The sequence below is a fragment of the Miniopterus natalensis genome, chromosome 14, assembly GCF_054644295.1.
Source record: "Miniopterus natalensis isolate mMinNat1 chromosome 14, mMinNat1.hap1, whole genome shotgun sequence".
Taxonomy (NCBI): domain Eukaryota; kingdom Metazoa; phylum Chordata; class Mammalia; order Chiroptera; family Miniopteridae; genus Miniopterus; species Miniopterus natalensis.
In genome coordinates, this window is record NC_142094.1 from 44,506,713 (window position 1) to 44,524,649 (window position 17,937).

The following is a 17,937-nucleotide window of genomic DNA, read 5'->3' on the forward strand; positions in this document are numbered from 1 at the left end:
TCTCATTCCTTTTACATGTATTAATTAGAATTCTTCTGTAAAGGAGATTTGTTCTTTCTTCCCCATTTATTTATTCAATCTTTTAATTATGTGAGCTCATATATATTTATTTTATGCTTTGGGTCATAATCTATTACCATCATAATTTACTTTGTTGCTCAAATTGTTCCAGCTTTGGCTACTGGAAATCTTTCAGGATGGCCTGTATGTTCTTTAAACATGCCCCATCTTTTTTAAATTTATTTTTAAAAGTTTATTGATTTTTAGAGAGAGAGGAAAGGAGAAGAGAAAAACATCGATGTGAGAGTGAGACATAATATACTTCAGTGGCAGAAAGAATGGAAAGAAGTGGACAAAAACCTTGCCACAAAAGTAAACAGGACATGGTCAATTAGGAATCAAAGAATCTTAGAGGGTGACCTTTGAAATTATCTGGGGAAACTTTTATGTTTCAGAAGACGATGAGGACTGAAGACACTGTTACTTGCCCAAGGTCACACAGTTGGCTAGTGACTGTACTAATCAGGGTGACTCTAGGCTATGCTGCATTAACAGTTCAACCAAACCCAATCTCCAGGGCCTAAGGCATAGAGGTTTATTTCCTTTTTTTTTTTTTTTAATATATTCTTGATTTCAGAGAGAGGAAAGGAGAGGGAGAGAGAGAGAAACATCAATGATGAGTCATTGATCGGCTGCCTCCTGCATGCCCCCTGCTGGGGATGGAGCCCGAAACCCAGGCATCTGCCCTGACTGGGAATTGAACCCCAGTCTCCTGGATCATAGGTGGATGCTCAACTGCTGAGCCAAGCCGGCTGGCTATTTCCTTTTTTTTTGTTAATCCTCACCCGATGATATTTTTCCCACTGATTTTTAGAGATAGTAGAAGGGAGGGAGGGAGGGGGAGAGAGAGAGAAGCATCACTGTGAGAGAGACACATAGATAGGCTGCCTCCTGTTCACGCCCCAACTGGGGCCAGGGATTGAACCTGCAACCCAGGTACATGCCCTTGACCAGGAATTGAACCCACGACCCTTTGGTGGATGGGGCGATGCTCTAACCACTGAACCACACCATGCAGGGCAGAGGTTTATTTCCTACTGACAAAAAGGCCTCTGCAGGCTGGGAGACCCCCTAGGGCAGCACCATTCCTAATGATGACGCAGGGATCCAGTCAGCTTCTCTACTGGGGGTTCTGCCAGTTGAGCTCATACCTTCCAGGAAGACACAGTGTGAAGAACACGTATCACTTATTCCCACCGCCCTCTGACCAGAATTAGTCACACGCCCCAGCCAAATTACAAGGGAGGCTGGGAAATGTAGCAGGAAGAGAGTGGGCATGAGATATTTATGTACTTTTTGGTAAGCACTGTACTCTCTGTCACAGTCACAGAACTAAAAGTGGCCTGCTTCCCGGAATCCAGTCCCTTTTCCTATGCTTACAGGAAATGGAGCCCACTTCATGGATCTGTTAACATCTCAGTGTACCCTGCGTTCTGAACACCTTCTGAAAACAGATTTTCAGTCTTAAGAGAAACAACCCCATTCAGAAAGTGTAAGTAGGCAGCTTGACATTAAGCTGGGGATATTTCAAGCAACTCTGAACTACATATCACCATATGGCAATTGTTTGTATAATCTAAGAATGAGTGCAGAGATACCTGCATAGTACACATCTACTCAGACATATACACACCTCTGCTCTGTGACTTGTGAATCACAGAAGTAGATGCGGCCCATAGGATTAAAGTGCGACAGGCAGCCTCACAGCATAGTATGGTAGAGCTGATGCAGAGGACTGAAGTCAGTGACTCTCTGGGTGCCTGCCTGCTATGCTCCCAGCCTCTTCCCAAGATAGGCAGGTCTTTACCATTAAGAGCCATATTCAACAGAATGTGACTTGTCATCCTGGCCACAACTGATCTGAGCAGAGGAAGATGCTTGAATAAAGGGCAGTTGATTTCTAATAATGCAGGCAGCTTATGAGGTGGTATGGTATAAGATGATTGGCAATTAACTAGGCCAATCAGAAAATAGAATTGGTTTTTTGGACAGAGTTTGTCAGTTGACAGTGGGTGCAGGAGATGAAGGACACGAAGGGAGAAAAGATAGCATATCACTGAAATTATAGAATTCTGGAGTCAGTGAAAGCCTGAGAGTTGTTTTTGATAGAGAAAGAGGTAGGTGGTTGGTAGTGCCAGACCATACAAGAGCTGTGAAAGCAAAATATCACTAAGTTGGCAAAATGACTGAGTATCAGAAAACAGCAAATTCCTGCCACGACGGGGGCAATGAGATATTTTAGTCCCTAGAGCTGTGCTGATCAGATTCCAAACTGTATTTAAGTTCCAATAAGTCCAGCCATATGGCTATTTCTGAGCATCTAGCCATGTAGCTGATATTTCTGTCTTCCTTAATTTTAGAAGGTTGCTTACAATAATCCCTCATTACTTCTGGTGGCCTGAGTGAATCTGTCCTTTGCAACCACAAGACCCCAATAGGCCATAAAAAGAAATTAAGTCCTAATAATGCTATAACATGGGTGACCCTTGAAAACATTATGCTAAATAAAATAAGCCAGGCACAAAAGAGCAAATAATGTGTGATTCCACTTACATGAGGTGCTCAGAATTGTCAAACTCAATAGAACATAAAAGTTACCAGAGGTTGGGAGACTGGGGAGTTATTAATGTAGAAAGAGTTTCTGTTTGGGGTGATAAAAAAGTTTTAGAAATACACAGTGGTGATGATTACACAACATTTTGAATGTACTTAATGCAACTGAATTGTACACTTTAAAACGGTTAAAATAATAAAAATCATATTATGTATATTTTACCACAGACACAAAGGTCCCATTAGGGATATAGGATAATGGAAAGAACACCAGCTTAGAGTCAGAGAAACTGGGTTCAAGGCCCAGCTCTGCCATTTTGTCGCTGTGGCACTTTAGGCAAGTTTCCCAGCCTCTCAGTGTCTCAGTTTACTCATTTGGAAAATGGAGATAATAAAACCCTAAGTTTATTGTGAGGTACAAAGAAGACAAAGTATATTGAATCATCATATAAATATCTTTGGAAAATGAGTCTAGTGACTCTTGCTTTGTGTATATGGAAGAGGAGGCATTAGGCCTCTGTACTCTCATTTTAGGGAAGTATGAGGCCTCTCCTTTACCTGTGTGCTCAGGTGTGAACAATGCAAAGCTCACCATGTCTGCTTTCAGAGACCCCAGGCTTCCCCGAATGCTCCTCTTCTCCACTTCACCTTGTCATGCTCTCTCCTGCCCCTTTTGGGCCCTTAATGCTCTGGTGCTCTCTCCTATAGACCCCATGGAGACCACCCCTTAGAAGAGATTATTTAGTCACTCGGCTGGTGTGGCTCAGCAGTTGAGCATCAACCTACGATCCAGGAGATTGCTGTTCGATTCCCAGTCAGGGCACATGCCCGGGTTGCAGGATGGATTCCTCAGTAGGGGGCGTGCAGGAAGCAGTCGATCAATGACTTTCTATCATTGATGTTTCTATCTCTCTCTCCCCCTCTCCCTTCCTCCCTCTGAAATCAATAAAGATCTATATACTTTTTAATTGTAAAAAAAAAAAAAAAAAGCAATTATTTTCTCATTTAATTGAAGTCCCTTTGTTCCCTTTCTCAGAGTGTATCTGTATTTAGGCAGTTCCCTTTCCACGGAGGGAAAAGCTTGATCCACGTAAGTTTGCTGAGTTGAACTGAAGGATTCTTTGTAGGCATTGGCAGACATGTAGATACAGCAGACACTGGGGGAAATGGAGCCCTCTAAGAGCTTTGTATCTCCCACAGCCAGGCAGTTAATAATCCTGAAATATTTGCTGACTAGAACTCTTACTCTGGGCGTCAGCAAAAGTCTGCTTTTTAGACTCCACAAAAAACGACATTTTTGTGACGTGTAAAAAGCAGGCACCCACCCAAGGAAGGCTGGGGCGCTGTCCGAGGTTCTGAAATGTGCCTGCGCGGGGAAGCCTTCCTGTTTCTCCTAATCCCCGAGCCCTGGTAACTCCAGTTTAGCCTAACTTCGGATTTAGGAGAGGTGAGTGAAGAGACGATTCTGGGAAGGCTAAAAGCATTGGAGAGAAAGAGAGAGAAGCACACAGATGCACAGAGCCTTCGGATAAGCTTAATCACAGGCGGAATGCTAAGGCCAAAACAAACTTTTCGTTTTGATTTTATTTTTAAATAGAAATGGTCACCAAGAAACCCCAAGCACCCTGAGAAAAAATATGGAACAAGTGGAAGGGGGAACACTATGCATCAATGCTAAACTGTGTAAACACAAACTTGTGAACAAACTACAACCACACAGACTGATGTGTCTTACAGCAGAAAATGGTAGGCAACTGTACGCCATGTGCAGCTATGGGTAGGAGGAGAAGAGTTCATGGAAAGGAAGGACCACTTTACAATGGAAATAGCAGGGGAGGCTTCATGGAGGAAGAAGCATTTGAACCTTAACAGTTTCAACATTGCTTCTAATGTGCAGTCAGGATGGAAACCACTCAAGTGGATGGTTTCATTGAAATTGTACAGGTGCAGAAACTAAGGTTCAGCAAATAACAGTGACTTAGTCAAAGTTCCATGTCTAGGAAGACCCATGATGCAAAGGTGGATCTCTCACGAAGGAGACTTTAATACAAAGCCTCCCTGACTCTAGGAGACCTAACAACTAAAAAAAGTTTATGAGGGAAGAGCAGAAGGCTGAAAACTGAATCGTTGGAACAAAGGAGAGTGGTGAGCACTGCCAAATGCCACAAGGAGGCCACATAGGATGTGGTATGAGGGAGAACCTGGGAATTAGACACCCATGTGTCTGTAGTGCCTGAGTCTGACATCAGGGGAAGATGAAGACAGGGCAATCCCTCAGGAAACCTGGCCAGCTGGAAGGCCTTGTGGTTTGAGGCTCCGCCAAGATCACTCCTTTGTAGTACAGCTTTGTGCTAAAATTATTAAAGCCAAACATCTTGGGCCTGAGATTCCCCCATGGGAGTTATACCTCCCCTTTAAAAGGAAGCTGTTCAGTGAATGCAAACTGCAGCCCACTGTAGATTGTTCAGTGCCACTACTCCTCTGTTGGATCATTTGGGTCTTCTGTATACTTTCTTCTGTTCTACGTGTGTTTTGCCTTTGGAGTACTGCTTCTGTTGGTGAATGGAAGGAGAAAGAAAGGTGAAACTCCAGCCAGGGTATTTTGCTGATTTTTTAAAAAAACATTTCTATTGATTTCAGAGAGAGGAAGGGAGAGGGAGAGAAAGAGAGAGACTTCAAGAGTTTCCTTGCTCTACGAAGTAGAATTATGTGGTGAGGAAAGAATGTGCTAGTGACTTTATGCAGAGTACTACAGCTGGGCCTCGGTTTCTTATCTGTAAGAAAGAGGTAAGGGCCACGCTGAAGAGGGGCCAGAAGGAGATAAACCTATGCAAAAGTCTTAGCACAATCGCTAGCATGGAGTATTCAGTAGTGTGAGCACTCTTCCATCCCTCACCTCATGAGGTCTTTCTAAACCCAAAGCACTCAGAATTGAGTTCCTCCAGCTCAGGTCTTGATCTGTGATAGGAACCAGGGAACAGGCTATGAAAAGGCCTGACCATTTCCCATGACCAAGCACAAAGCCAGGAGATATGCTTCAGAGTCCCACTGGACTCCTGTTTCCCTTCTTCTAGTTTTCTGTCTCAGGTAATATTTCCCCCCATTAAGTCAAAATTTACCTTAGAGCTACTTCCTTGAGATTCCAAGACCAAGAAATGTCTTCAGTCTGAAATTCTGGAATCTCCTAACAGGTCTTCCCACTCTCCCTCTAAAGTCATAGCCACATCCTGAGAGATATTATAAGCTTGAAGGTAAGTACTACATACTGCAGACCCCACACTGACTCCTCCCAGCTTCATTTTTCCAGATCCCATTCTTTGAGCCCCCCAATGCATGGTAAAGGAGGCCAGCTCCGTTACCATCACTCTTCCCCACTCCTGGGGATCTGTTTGCAAGGATCTCTTTTTGTCCAAAGAGAGATCTCCACAGGAAGGGGCCCTCACAAGCCACATGAGGATTTACACAGACTGAAATCTCCAATGTCTACCGGGCCACACAGGTAAAGGAATGAAGAAGGTGGGCGTAATTCGGCGGAGAGTGGTGAGGACTGTGGTGAACGTGAGAGCACACCTACACAAATGGCAGGGGCTCCGCGGCTGTGGCCAGCGCGGCCATCCTAGCTCTTTTCTCCGCTTCTTTCCACTCTCTGGAACTCAGACCCGCGCGTACTTTACTTACCTTCCCCCCCCCCGGGGGGGTCGTCGCAGGCTTTCTGCGCAGCCTCCCGCCCCTGGCAGTCCCGGAGCTGCAGAGGAACAGCTAATGAGACGCTCTCTGACGTAGGCCCACTTTTCCCCTGGGAACCCCGAACGGGCTGAGGGAGGGGACAAAGCCTCGCCCTCTGGGTCCCCACTCTAACTGGAAAAACGGGGCCTGCAGCTCGGGAGCTTCGGGGTGGGGATGGGCGTAGGGGACACCTCCGAGAAAACCCTAGGACAGGGTCAGGGGACGCGACAGAACCGTGAGGTTTCCGGGATGGAAAACCCCAGTTGTTTGGGCACCCCTGCGCTCAAGTCATCTCCAAACCAGACGATTTTTAGAGAGGGACACTGAGGACGGGGGGCGGCTGCTGTGCAAATGGCCCAGTCCAGGAGCCCCAGGTCAGTCGCGTGCGCAGCTGCGGTCATCGCCGTGCTTCCCCTCCCCCGATCCCGATGCCCCCCCCCTTCACTCTCCACGCCAAGTCCAGAGCAGGAGCTCCGCCCTCAACGCGCCGCCCCAACCCCCGCGCCTTAAAACCCGGCGCACAGCGCCCCGGCGCGCCCCGCCCGGCGCACCTCTCCTCTCCTTTGTATCTACAGCCGCAGTCGCTCTCCCGGCGCTGGTCCCGGCACCATGAGCTTCAGCTCGGAGCACTACCTGTGCGGGCCTTCTTCCTACCGCAAGGTGTTCGGAGACAGCTCTCGCCTGTCCTCGCGCCTCTCCGGGGTTGGCGGCGCCGGCAGCTACCGCTCCCAGTCGCTGTCCCGCTGCAATGTGGCCTCCTCCGCCGCCTGCTCCACCGCGTCTCTCGGCCTGGGCCTGGCCTACCGCCGGCCTCCCGCGTCCGACGGGCTGGACCTGAGCCAGGCGGCGGCGCGCACCAACGAGTACAAGATTATCCGCACCAACGAGAAGGAGCAGCTGCAGGGCCTCAACGACCGCTTCGCCGTGTTCATCGAGAAGGTGCATCAGCTGGAGACGCAGAACCGCGCGCTCGAGACCGAGCTGGCGGCGCTGCGGCAGCGCCACGCCGAGCCGTCGCGCGTGGGCGAGCTCTTCCAGCGGGAGCTGCGCGACCTGCGCGCGCAGCTGGAGGAGGCGAGCTCGGCCCGCGCGCAGGCCCTGCTGGAGCGCGACGGGCTGGCGGAGGAGGTGCAGCGGCTGCGGGCGCGCTGCGAGGAGGAGAGCCGCGGGCGCGAGGGCGCCGAGCGCGCCCTGAAGGCGCAGCAGCGCGACGTGGACGGCGCCACGCTGGCCCGCCTGGACCTGGAGAAGAAGGTGGAGTCGCTCCTGGATGAGCTGGCCTTCGTGCGCCAGGTGCACGACGAGGAGGTGGCCGAGCTGCTGGCCACGCTGCAGGCGTCGTCGCAGGCTGCGGCCGAGGTGGATGTGGCTGTGGCTAAACCAGACCTGAGTTCGGCGCTGAGGGAGATCCGCGCCCAGTACGAGTCCCTGGCCGCCAAGAACCTGCAGTCAGCCGAGGAGTGGTACAAGTCCAAGTTTGCCAACCTGAACGAGCAGGCGGCGCGCAGCACCGAAGCCATCCGGGCCAGCCGCGAGGAGATTCACGAGTACCGGCGCCAGCTTCAGGCGCGCACCATCGAGATCGAGGGCCTTCGTGGAGCCAATGAGTCCTTGGAGAGGCAGATCCTGGAGCTGGAGGAGCGACACAGCGCTGAAGTGGCTAGCTACCAGGTAAGGGCTGGAGTGCTGTATGGGGAGGGGCGCCCTGTCCCCTCCCGCACTTACCTGCGCTTTCCCGAACAATTGTGACCCAAGGAACTGAGGGGAGGGGAAGGGAAGGAAGGGGAAGAGGCTGGATTAGAGGCCTTGGCAAACAAAAAGCTTTGGACTCTCCACTGATAATTTTAGGAACCTGGACACCCTCTTCTCCTGCCCCTCACTTACATCCAAAGCCCTTAGTTTCTCTTCTTAAGATCCCGAAAATCTAACTCCTGCCTCCGTGTCTGCATGTGATAATATACACGCTTAAGACTTGAAGAGCAGTTCCCCACCCAAAGTAGGAGTGAGCCCAGCGGAGGTGGTGGCCTGGCTGTCTCGGCTCTCTGGCTTCTTTTGTTGACTTTGAAAGGCCTTCTAAAGTGCGCCCTGGGATAGATATTTCTAGAGTATGGTCTGCCCTAGGGTTGGGGAAAAAATGCTAGACTGAACTGGGAAGGGTTCTACCCCCATTTCCTTGACTTTTATCCTCAAAGGAGTAGAGATTGGGAACCAAAGAGATGGGTGGTTGGGCTAGCGTAACCGCCCTGTTCTTGCTCTACCCCTCCCCCAACACACATATACACAAAACACACACACACACACACACACACACACACACACACACACACACGACGCACATACACACAGGGTTCCCTTGTCGAGCGATTGATGCTATTTCTTCCTAAAGAAAGCCTTCCACTAGTGAGCAAACGAGAATGGTCGGGGCGCTGTCCTCGGTGCTGATCTCCAGTTCTTCCCATCTCAGAAATGTCTCCCCCGTCGCATGTCCCAGTTATGTCTCGCTAGGCAATTAACTGCTTTGATTTTTTTCTTCCGCAACACCAACACATCAGTCTTGGCTACCTGCAATCAAAGGTCACCCCGTAGACAGTATCAATATTCACTTTCATGGATGACTTAGCACTTAACAAAAACCACTTAATCTGCTCAGCAGCAGTGAAGTCCCACTTGAAAATGCGTATTTCCTTAATATTTTCCCACTCTAAGTGAATGTCATAAATCAAAGAGATGGGTTCTATCTTTGTTATAGGCCACTTATTTTTCATCTTTGCCTATCCTCTAAGCTCCCTTGATTAGCTCTTCCCCCCCCCCCCAAACAAAGACCACTACATCTTCAGTTTTTCTATATAAAATATTCTCTTGGCTTATGACCACAAGGGCACAGAGGCAGGAGAAAAGTGTAGGAAATAATCTAAATAGTGTGGTTCAGATTCAAGGTACAATAAAAATTCCTTTGGGTAGAAGCTAATAATTCAGAAGCTTGCAATAATTCATTCTAGCCAAGACCAAAGTTTACATTTGATTAAATTAATAGGGTTTAGGGAACATTAATAAAATACATACAAGAAAGGAGTGAAACACCAAAAGTATGATTTTAGTCTGAAGATAAAGAATAATTATTGGTGTGCAGGTATTTGTTCATTGTAAGTGACTTTCTTTGATAAAGGAAGACAGCTTCTTGGACCATTTGCTTTGGTTAGTTTGCAATTACAGTACTATTCAAGTAAAGACTTCTATTCTGCTTCAAGATCTGTAACGAACTTTTCACTATGTGGCCTACCCCCTGGAAGGTTTGGATTAGTCACATTTAATTAATTGAAGCTTCGTGTTTCTTCTAGCAGCCTCAAAGGATGAGCTAGGTGATCTTCTGAAGGACTAGCCCAATATTTCTACAAAAAAATAACTTTTCCACGACTGCCATCTGAATTTGGCTTTGTCATGTCCTCTGTTTGCTTACTATTGCCCCTGAATTCTAAGAGGTAGTGACAATATTGTCTGGCTTGTTTTACTTGCATTAAAAGGCCTTGAGTGTTAGACAATAGTAGGGTCATGTAGACATAGTCTACAGTGGGTAAAAAACAAACAACAGAAACTGCAGCATGTCTGCAGCTCTGCAGTGCTGCCCCCATCAGCTTTTGCTTTCGATGCCTCAGTGGACCTGCTGATGGAGTGGAAGAGATCAGAGGACAGAAAGCTATTTCCTACCCCTTGGGACCTAAGGCTGAAAAGGGGCTCACAGCCTCACCTGCAGAACCTGAAGGCCTGAGGCCACAAGGGAATACTCTGGCTGTTATAACAGTATCAGCAGTGCTGATGAAGACGAAAAGCTTCCTTCTTCACAGTGAGATTCAGCAGTTGTTTTCTTGCCCTTTCACCCCCTTCACTCTACCCTTTCACTGCAGTAATGGGAGGCTGTTCTCTTTTTCTGCTTCAGCGATTAGTAGTAGGCACATTTTCTTTTTCAAGCTTGCCACCCTCCAAGAGGCAGACGAAGGCTCCATTAAAGCCACGTTTTCCCTGCCCTAGAGAGCAGATAGCCTGTTTGAGGAGCAAAAGCTTAGTACACTTTGAAAAGGTAAAGAATGATTGAAGGTGACATAGTAAGTACACAGTGGTGCATGCGAGGTCCAAATCAGGCAACAGGAGAAATGATGAAGAGCTAGGGCTTTTGTCTTCAGAAGCCAAATGCAGTCACCCTCTTTAGCTGAAGCCTTTTTCATTTCTAAAACACGGTGAATTGGGTTCCTGCATAGCTGCTTCACCACCATTAAAGCTTCCATTCTCCCAAAGACATCTAAGGACATTTTTGAAGAGTGCTGGGGCCCCTGGCCCTGTACTATGGTCAGTCTTGGAAAGCTAAAGCTTTCCTTGAAAGACCTTGCTGAACAATCGAGTTCACCATTATTTAATGCTCTCCAGGGAGAGGAGCCAAATCTGCCCTCTTCTCTCCAGTATGAGATTGGAATACAGCCTAATTAAATAGCAAGAAGGGGCTGGTCCCTGGAGATTGGGGGGTGGCATTACCTGCATGTAAATCTATAGCCTGATAGATCAATTCCTGAATTTAGAATTCAAGGGGAAAAAGCTGCATTTATTTCTACTTTAACTCTTCCATGTGCTTTCTGTTTTGTTTTGTTCTTGCCCCTCTCTGCCTCACTGTATTACTGTCATTTGTATTACCGTGATAGCTCCTTTACAAAAATAAATTGAACCTAGTGATTCCTAAACCCACTGATATACCAAGGTCACTTGAAGGCTTAAAAAAAAAAATTCTCAAGCCACTCCTGATGATATGGATTCAGTAGTTTGAGTAGGTGTGGCCCAAGGATAACTGTTTTCAATAAAAACGCTGGATCTCATTGTTCCTCAGATTGATTTTGATGTGCAGGGACCTAAACCACGTGTCCTAGTGTAAACCAGCTCCTATAATGCAAGATTTTGAAGTCTGGTAGGGACAACAAAAAACCCCACAAATGTGGGGATAAAACAAAAACAGGAAGGAGAATAAGGCATATGGGTGGGTCACATATAAAATTCCTCTCTCCTGCCCTGGCCTGTGTTGCCCAGTGGTTAGAGCATCAGCCTGTGCACCAAAGGGTCGAGGGTTCCATTCCCTGTCAAGGGCACTACCTGGGTTGCAGGTTTGATCCCTGCCCTTCTTGGGGCCCCTGCGGGAGGCAACCAATGAATGTCTGTCTGTCTGTCTGTCTGTCTCTCTCTCTCTCTCTCCCACCTTTCCACTCTGTCTAAAAAAAAAATCAATGGAAAAAATATCCTCGAGTGAGGATTAACAAAAAACAAACAAAAAAACCCTCTCTCCCCACCTAAGTTTATTGTGCAGAGTAGTAATTCCAGATGGCTGCACTCACTACCGTTGCCCGGCTGAGGGCCCCCAAAGTGATGAAATCTACAGCACTGTCTGTCGTTCCTCTTCACTGCGGATGCTAGGGTAGCCAGTTCCTCCTCTCACTCCCAGCCCACACCCTCCCAGCCCTGTTTTGTCGCCTCCAGGGGAGACCCCGGCTGGAGCTGGGCGTGCTGCTCTTGCGTTCCCCGTTCCCGCAGGCTAGGCCGGCCGCAGCTGTGTGCTGGGGGGGGGGGGGGGGGGGCCGGGTGCGGCACTCTGCTCGGATTCCCCGAGCTGGGAGCCATCTTTGGCAGAGCTTTTGAAGGGCGAGGCTAGACAGCCGGGTGTAGGGAAACAAAGAGCGCAAACAAAGAGAGGAGAGTTGAAGAGCAGTGATCAGCTGTCAGCACGTCCTTCTGAAAGGAGCCAAGTCCTGCTTTTTGTCTGCTCTGATCCATGCAATAGACATGTGAAATGTGAAACATACAAGTTCAAGGAAATCTCATCTATCTAGAGCTCAACACCCCAATAACCTCTTTTTCAGAAAACACAGCTGTGAAACTAAAATAATTGTTTTAAATTAACCTGCTAATGAGACAGAAATATCGATCTGTAAATCACATATTAGAAGCTGACCCTACTGATCCCCCCAGTGTATTCATTCTTACTTGGCATGATTCTAAAGCACTTTGTTTGGATTTCAAGCCTGCAGCCTGATGGAGAAGAAGGGACCACTGGAGTCGGGCATTTCAAGAAGGAGCAGCAGATCAGTTCTTTCAGGAACAAAGAAAACCAATGACTAGCAAACACTAATTCAAACACTGCTCTTTGAGGTCATTTAGGGTAGAAATAAACAGCCTGGTATACTTCAGTTGACCTAAAAGATAAAAGACACCACCGAATTATAGAAAAATAATTGATCACTATCATAACCCGTGATTGCTGAGAAAGGTTGCATTATGTTTAATGTCCTAATTAAGAGTGTTACAACCTACTTCAGAAAGGTTTTTATGCAAAATTGTTATATTTTAAAAAATCTAGTACTTTAAGGACCATACCCCTGACCATTCAATATTAAAGTTGTATTATAGACTGCTTTCCTTAGTTATCTAAGGGGTTGTAGGGAGGGCTCATGATTAATTTGTCCATAAGATTAAAAGGGTAGAAAGTCACATGGTATGACATTAACAATAATAAAGGCCACTAACATTTACTGAGCAGTTCCTATGTGACAAGTGCTATTCTAATGCCTACTATCTAATTTAATAAATAGTGGCAGCATATAATAATGTGAGGTACATGAAGTTGGAATCCCAACTTGAGAATCTCAGAACACCTCAGTAGATAATAAATTTTATAATTCTCCATATGCAGAAATGGAAATTTTGAAGAAACTAAAATATAGAAAACTGACAGGTATGTTAGATATTTGTGGCAGGACAAGAATTACACCCCAAAGATCCTGATGAAATCCTTGTCTTTTCCTCATGTATTTCTCCTGCTCCTTTGGGTAATAAGAACATTTCCCCCTTTCTCCTCTTTAAACCTCACCCTAGGCACTTTCCCCCCTTACCGCAGCTAATATTGATTTTCTTACGCCTGATGCATCACTAGTAGACTTGCTTATAGGTTAATTTAACCTCAAATTTCAGCCAGCAAGTAAAATTTCTTGGTAAAAGTCCTTTAAACCCTCATAATGTCTTAACACACTTTGAAACATTTCCATTGCTGTCCAGTATAATATGTATTTTCCCCACTGCTTATCACTCCTTGCTCTGTAGCCATCATTTCATTGAGCCTCTCCTTTTCAGTATTCCTGTCAATATTTGTGGGACAGGTAGACCGTATGAATTTTAATTCTTTCTGCAGGTTTTCTTGCTCTCTAGAGAGCAAAAGAAAAGGCCAGGGTAGCTGAAACACGGCAAGCAAGGGGAAGAGCATAGGCCATGTTGAGTTTGGACTTTATTCCACAGGCGTTGGAGGATTTTAAGCAGGTAAACAATAGGATCTGCTGTGTTTTTAAAAGATCCTTCTGGCTGCTCCAGAATCACAAATGTAGAGCTATTTTTCTTCTACGCCTGGGTCTGCACCTGGAAGAATTTGGAGCAAAACTGTTACATAAACTTAGTTTCTTTTTTAAAAATATTTTAATTTCAATCTGCCATGTGGACAAAAAAAAAAAAAAAAAAATTCCATGGAGTATTTCTGCTTCCTCCTTATCTGTGGAGTAAAATGCTTTCCGTAAAGTGATTGAGTAGCAGACTTCCAGGAATGGAGGCAGAAAAGATTTGCTGTCCTCTCTGTGCTTCCCATAGTCGGAATTTTCTGAATCTAAGCTCCTAACCTGAGGCTTTGCGTAAAGGAGAGGACATGCAATAAGTGAGTGAGTTAGCAGCAAATACAACAAGCAAGGGAGGGTTGGTAAGCAAATAAAAAGAAGAAAATATCTCCCCCCCAGCCAGGTGGTGCAGTTGGTGGGAGTGTCGTCCCGTACACCAAAAGGTTTCGAGTTCAAACTGATTGATGTTTCTCTCTCACATAGATACTTCTCTTTCTCTCTCTCTATTTCTCTCTCTCACACACACACACACACACACAAATAAATAAACATATGCTCAGGTTTTAAAAAAAGGATTTAAAACACAGAAAATATCTCCCTAGTGTTCAGTTGAGGACTGTGTGCCCTGTGGTGGTAGAAGATCCCAACCCTCACCATGCGTTCAAATCTCCTGGGACCTTTATGAAAAAACGCAGGTGACAGGACCCACCCCAGGATAAATGGATCCGAATCTGGGCTGGGCAGGGAGAGGGGGTAGGTCTGGATGTTTTAATGTGTAGTCAGCGTTGAGAATCCTTGACTTGTGGCAATCTCAATGAATTTCTGCTGGTTTTGGCCTAAATATGTTGGCTGTGTCGCTTTTCAGGATAGCATTGGGCAACTGGAGAATGACCTGAGGAACACCAAGAGTGAGATGGCACGCCACCTTCGGGAATACCAGGACTTACTCAATGTCAAAATGGCTCTTGACATTGAGATAGCAGCTTACAGGTACTTCAGAGAGCGTGCTCACCCAAGCAAATGCAGTGATCTGGGCCAGCGTTCCCCAAATAAGTGGCTCTAGTCTTTCCTATCTCCTCTGGGTGGGGGAGGGTGGGGAAAGATATCACTGATTTTAAAGAAAGGGTAATAGAAGCTATTAGTTACCAGAAACAAGGTATTAGGGCCACTGTTTTGTGATGCCATGTAGGCCGGGATCGGAAACGGGTTCTCTCACTGGTCTTTGATATTGCTGGTTCCACTCCGTTTATACTCCTGTACATTGAAAAAGTGCAGATCTCAAGTTCAGGCGGAATTAGGCAGTTCTTTCCTCCTCTGTGGACTTCTTACTTCCTTACTCCTATTGCGCATATGAAGTTAATTAGCAAAATTACTTTTCTCTAGAGCTTTGTAGACTCTTAAGTGCCAAAACTGGGTGTGATGAGGCCAAGGGGATTTGTAGGTTTTTCCTTTGTTAATATGTTAGTGAACAGGCTAGGTCTCCCTTTGACAGCGCTGTAAACGCAGCTGGTGCAGAAGGTGCGTGTGGTGTGTGCGTGATGTTTGAGGGAGGGTGCTTGCCTGCGCTGCATAACTCCAAGTCTTTGAGCCTTGGAGTTCAATATTTATCAGTCTCAATCTCATGAATAAACTACAAAGTCTTATAGAATGTTTTTAAAACAAATAGGAACTGTAAGGTTAAGGGTGGTGGTTGTTTTTTTAAGTTGCAAATTGGCCTCCTGAGATTTTTCTCTGTTTGATTCACAGGAAACTGCTGGAAGGAGAAGAGACACGTTTTAGCACCAGTGGATCAAGCATTTTAGGGCTGAATCCACTTCCCAATCCAAGTTACCTGCTCCCACCTAAAATCCACAGTTCTGCAACCTCCAAAGTCTCATCCGCTGGGCTGTCTCCTAAGAAAGAGGAGGAGGCAGAGGAGGAGCCTTCTAAGGTAGCCTCTAAGAAAACCTCCCACATAGGGGAAAGCTTTGAAGAAATACTGGAGGAGACAGTAATATCCACTAAGAAAACCGAGAAGTCAAATACAGAAGAAAGCACCATTTCAAGCAAAAAAATATAATTCTGTTGCTTAAAAAAGAGTTAATGCTTAAGAGGGGATAATATGCATTTGACTTGTTAAACAGCCTATTCCTGAACCAAAACACCTTTCACCACTACAAAACGTCTTCAAGGCTTCAGTCTCATATTTAGCATTCATTGAATACCTACTTTCTCTAATAAGAAAACCATCCCTTAGATTGGAGCAAACTGCAGGCCTAGAGCCATCACAGAGGAGTTACCTAGGAACACAGCTTTCTCACCTAAAGCTCGGGCTTTACAGTGAGAGATGATTCAGGTACAGAGGAAGTGCAAACTAAGGTGCTAAATCTGTGATCATCACTTGCTGTGGATTAAAATTAAAACCTGTTTCACTCACTATAACCAGCCATTGCCCAGCTATATAATCTCATTCTAGATACCTAAACTATAAGATCACTGCCAAAGATAAACTAATGGTCCACACCCGACCACTCTAATAGAACCATTTCACAGATGATAGATGTTTGTTTGATGGACACTTTTCCTCCCACCGGCCTCAATTCCATATATCTTTTTCTGCCATTCAGGAAAAAAAAACACTAGTGTAGTATTTTTCCCTTTTAAACTTAACATTTAGGTTATTCTCAAAAGAACTTAACCGCCTTTAGCTCTGTTTGCTGAATGGGTAAAATAAGATGCATGTTGACCATTTCTCTGATTCATGTAATGACTTCACCCTGCCCGTTTCATAGCCTTTCAATTCTGTAGGTTGAAATAAAAATGGCAGTGATAAGTTTTAAGGGTTGCCTCCAACAAATAAAATAATGAAGACTGTAGATTTTAGGCTTTTCGGCTTAACAAATCCATTTAATTGGGGGGAGGGGCGGGATCTACTCAATTAAGAATGTAGCTTTTCACCTTAATGTTAGAAACACAGTAATAGTTATCCCAAGCTGTGATTAAGCTGACCTTAGATTTAGTAATATAAGCTAGAAGAGGTGAGTATTTGTATGAATGGAAAAAGTGAAGGTCTCATTGATCTGTGTCGGTTTGTTTATGATGATATAGAATTAGTTGTTTCCTTAGAATCCAAATATTCCCCTTCCCCCTAGTCTAGGTCCTAAACAGGCCCCATTTCCACTCTCCTATGCCTTTTAAGAGTGCTAAGTGCAGACTATGTTATCACCAGGACACAGTGCTACTGCCCCAAAGCAAAAGAAGTCACTGGTCAGTCACCGCCACCAGCAAATACAAAAAAGAAATCTCTCTTTTCTAAAAGAGTCTTGCCCAACAGTTTTCCCATGGCCGCAGGACTGGTGGGCTCTCCCCTGCTGGAGGGGAAGAGACACCCAGCCCAGAGAAGGCGCGCACATGCTCCTACTCACGGGCTAGGAAGCAGATTCTGGAGCATCGACTTCTCACCTGACCAACTGTAGCCGCTGCATTGCCCAGTCTTCCACGTGTGCCAAGTTCGATGCAGGATTCATTCTCTGCCAGCAGTCCCTTCACCAGAGCTAAAGAGTTGCCATGTCTCTGTCACCCTCTCCCATTAAGAGCTCTGCAGTGATAAGGACATGATGCTTTTACTGAACTTTCCTATCCTAGCACATGCTTCCATAGTTCAAGGAACTCGAAAAATACTTTTCTTCCTTTCCCTTACTCCATCCCTGTCTTTACTCCCCACTCTTACTGTAAAACGTTAGTAAAGTAAGAATTAAAAGTCACATGAATCCCACCAACATAACTTGTGTTCTGTGCTTTCCGCGGCTTCAACTGAGTAAAGCATTGTTTTGGTTCAGTGAGACAACTGCTCCCCTCGAATAATTCAAAAATCGTATGTTCTCTGTTCCATGCATCCACATTGTGTGTGTGTGTGTGTGTGTGTGTGTGTGGCCAAAGTCTTGGGGCTATAGTCTGCATTTGTTTCAGACTGTCTGATCTGGTACACATAATGCACTAAATTCATGGCAGAGAGTGGGGAAATCAAATGAAATGATGAAAGACACTGCGTTCCGTGCCCGGATAACGATTTAACTAGCTTAACTTGGTGAATATTTCTGAGACTAAACTGGCAGAACACACATGATTCAAAGTCCTTCAAAACAATAAGTCTTCCTTCCTTGCAAATGGGGTTATACTTCTGCAGAACCCAGATATTTAGGTAGAACATTTG

At 45.8% G+C, this 17,937-nt stretch overlaps 1 protein-coding gene across 1 annotated transcript; it reads left to right on the forward strand.

The window, feature by feature from the left end:
- The first annotated feature begins 6,948 nt into the window (after window positions 1-6,948).
- On the forward strand, window positions 6,949-15,804 carry INA (internexin neuronal intermediate filament protein alpha). Its single transcript, XM_087824171.1, has 3 exons — window positions 6,949-8,010; window positions 14,611-14,735; window positions 15,492-15,804. The coding sequence occupies exons 1-3, from the start codon at window positions 6,949-6,951 to the stop codon at window positions 15,802-15,804; spliced, it is 1,500 nt and encodes a 499-aa protein (XP_087680297.1).
- The last annotated feature ends 2,133 nt before the right edge of the window (window positions 15,805-17,937 follow it).

Coding starts and splice junctions, on each gene's coding strand:
- INA (XM_087824171.1), top strand. CDS start 6,949: ATGAGCTTCAGCTCGGAGCACTACCTGTGCGGGCCTTCTTCCTACCGC. Junction 8,011..14,610: donor CTGAAGTGGCTAGCTACCAG/GTAAGGGCTGGA, acceptor GTCGCTTTTCAG/GATAGCATTGGGCAACTGGA. Junction 14,736..15,491: donor ATTGAGATAGCAGCTTACAG/GTACTTCAGAGA, acceptor TTTGATTCACAG/GAAACTGCTGGAAGGAGAAG.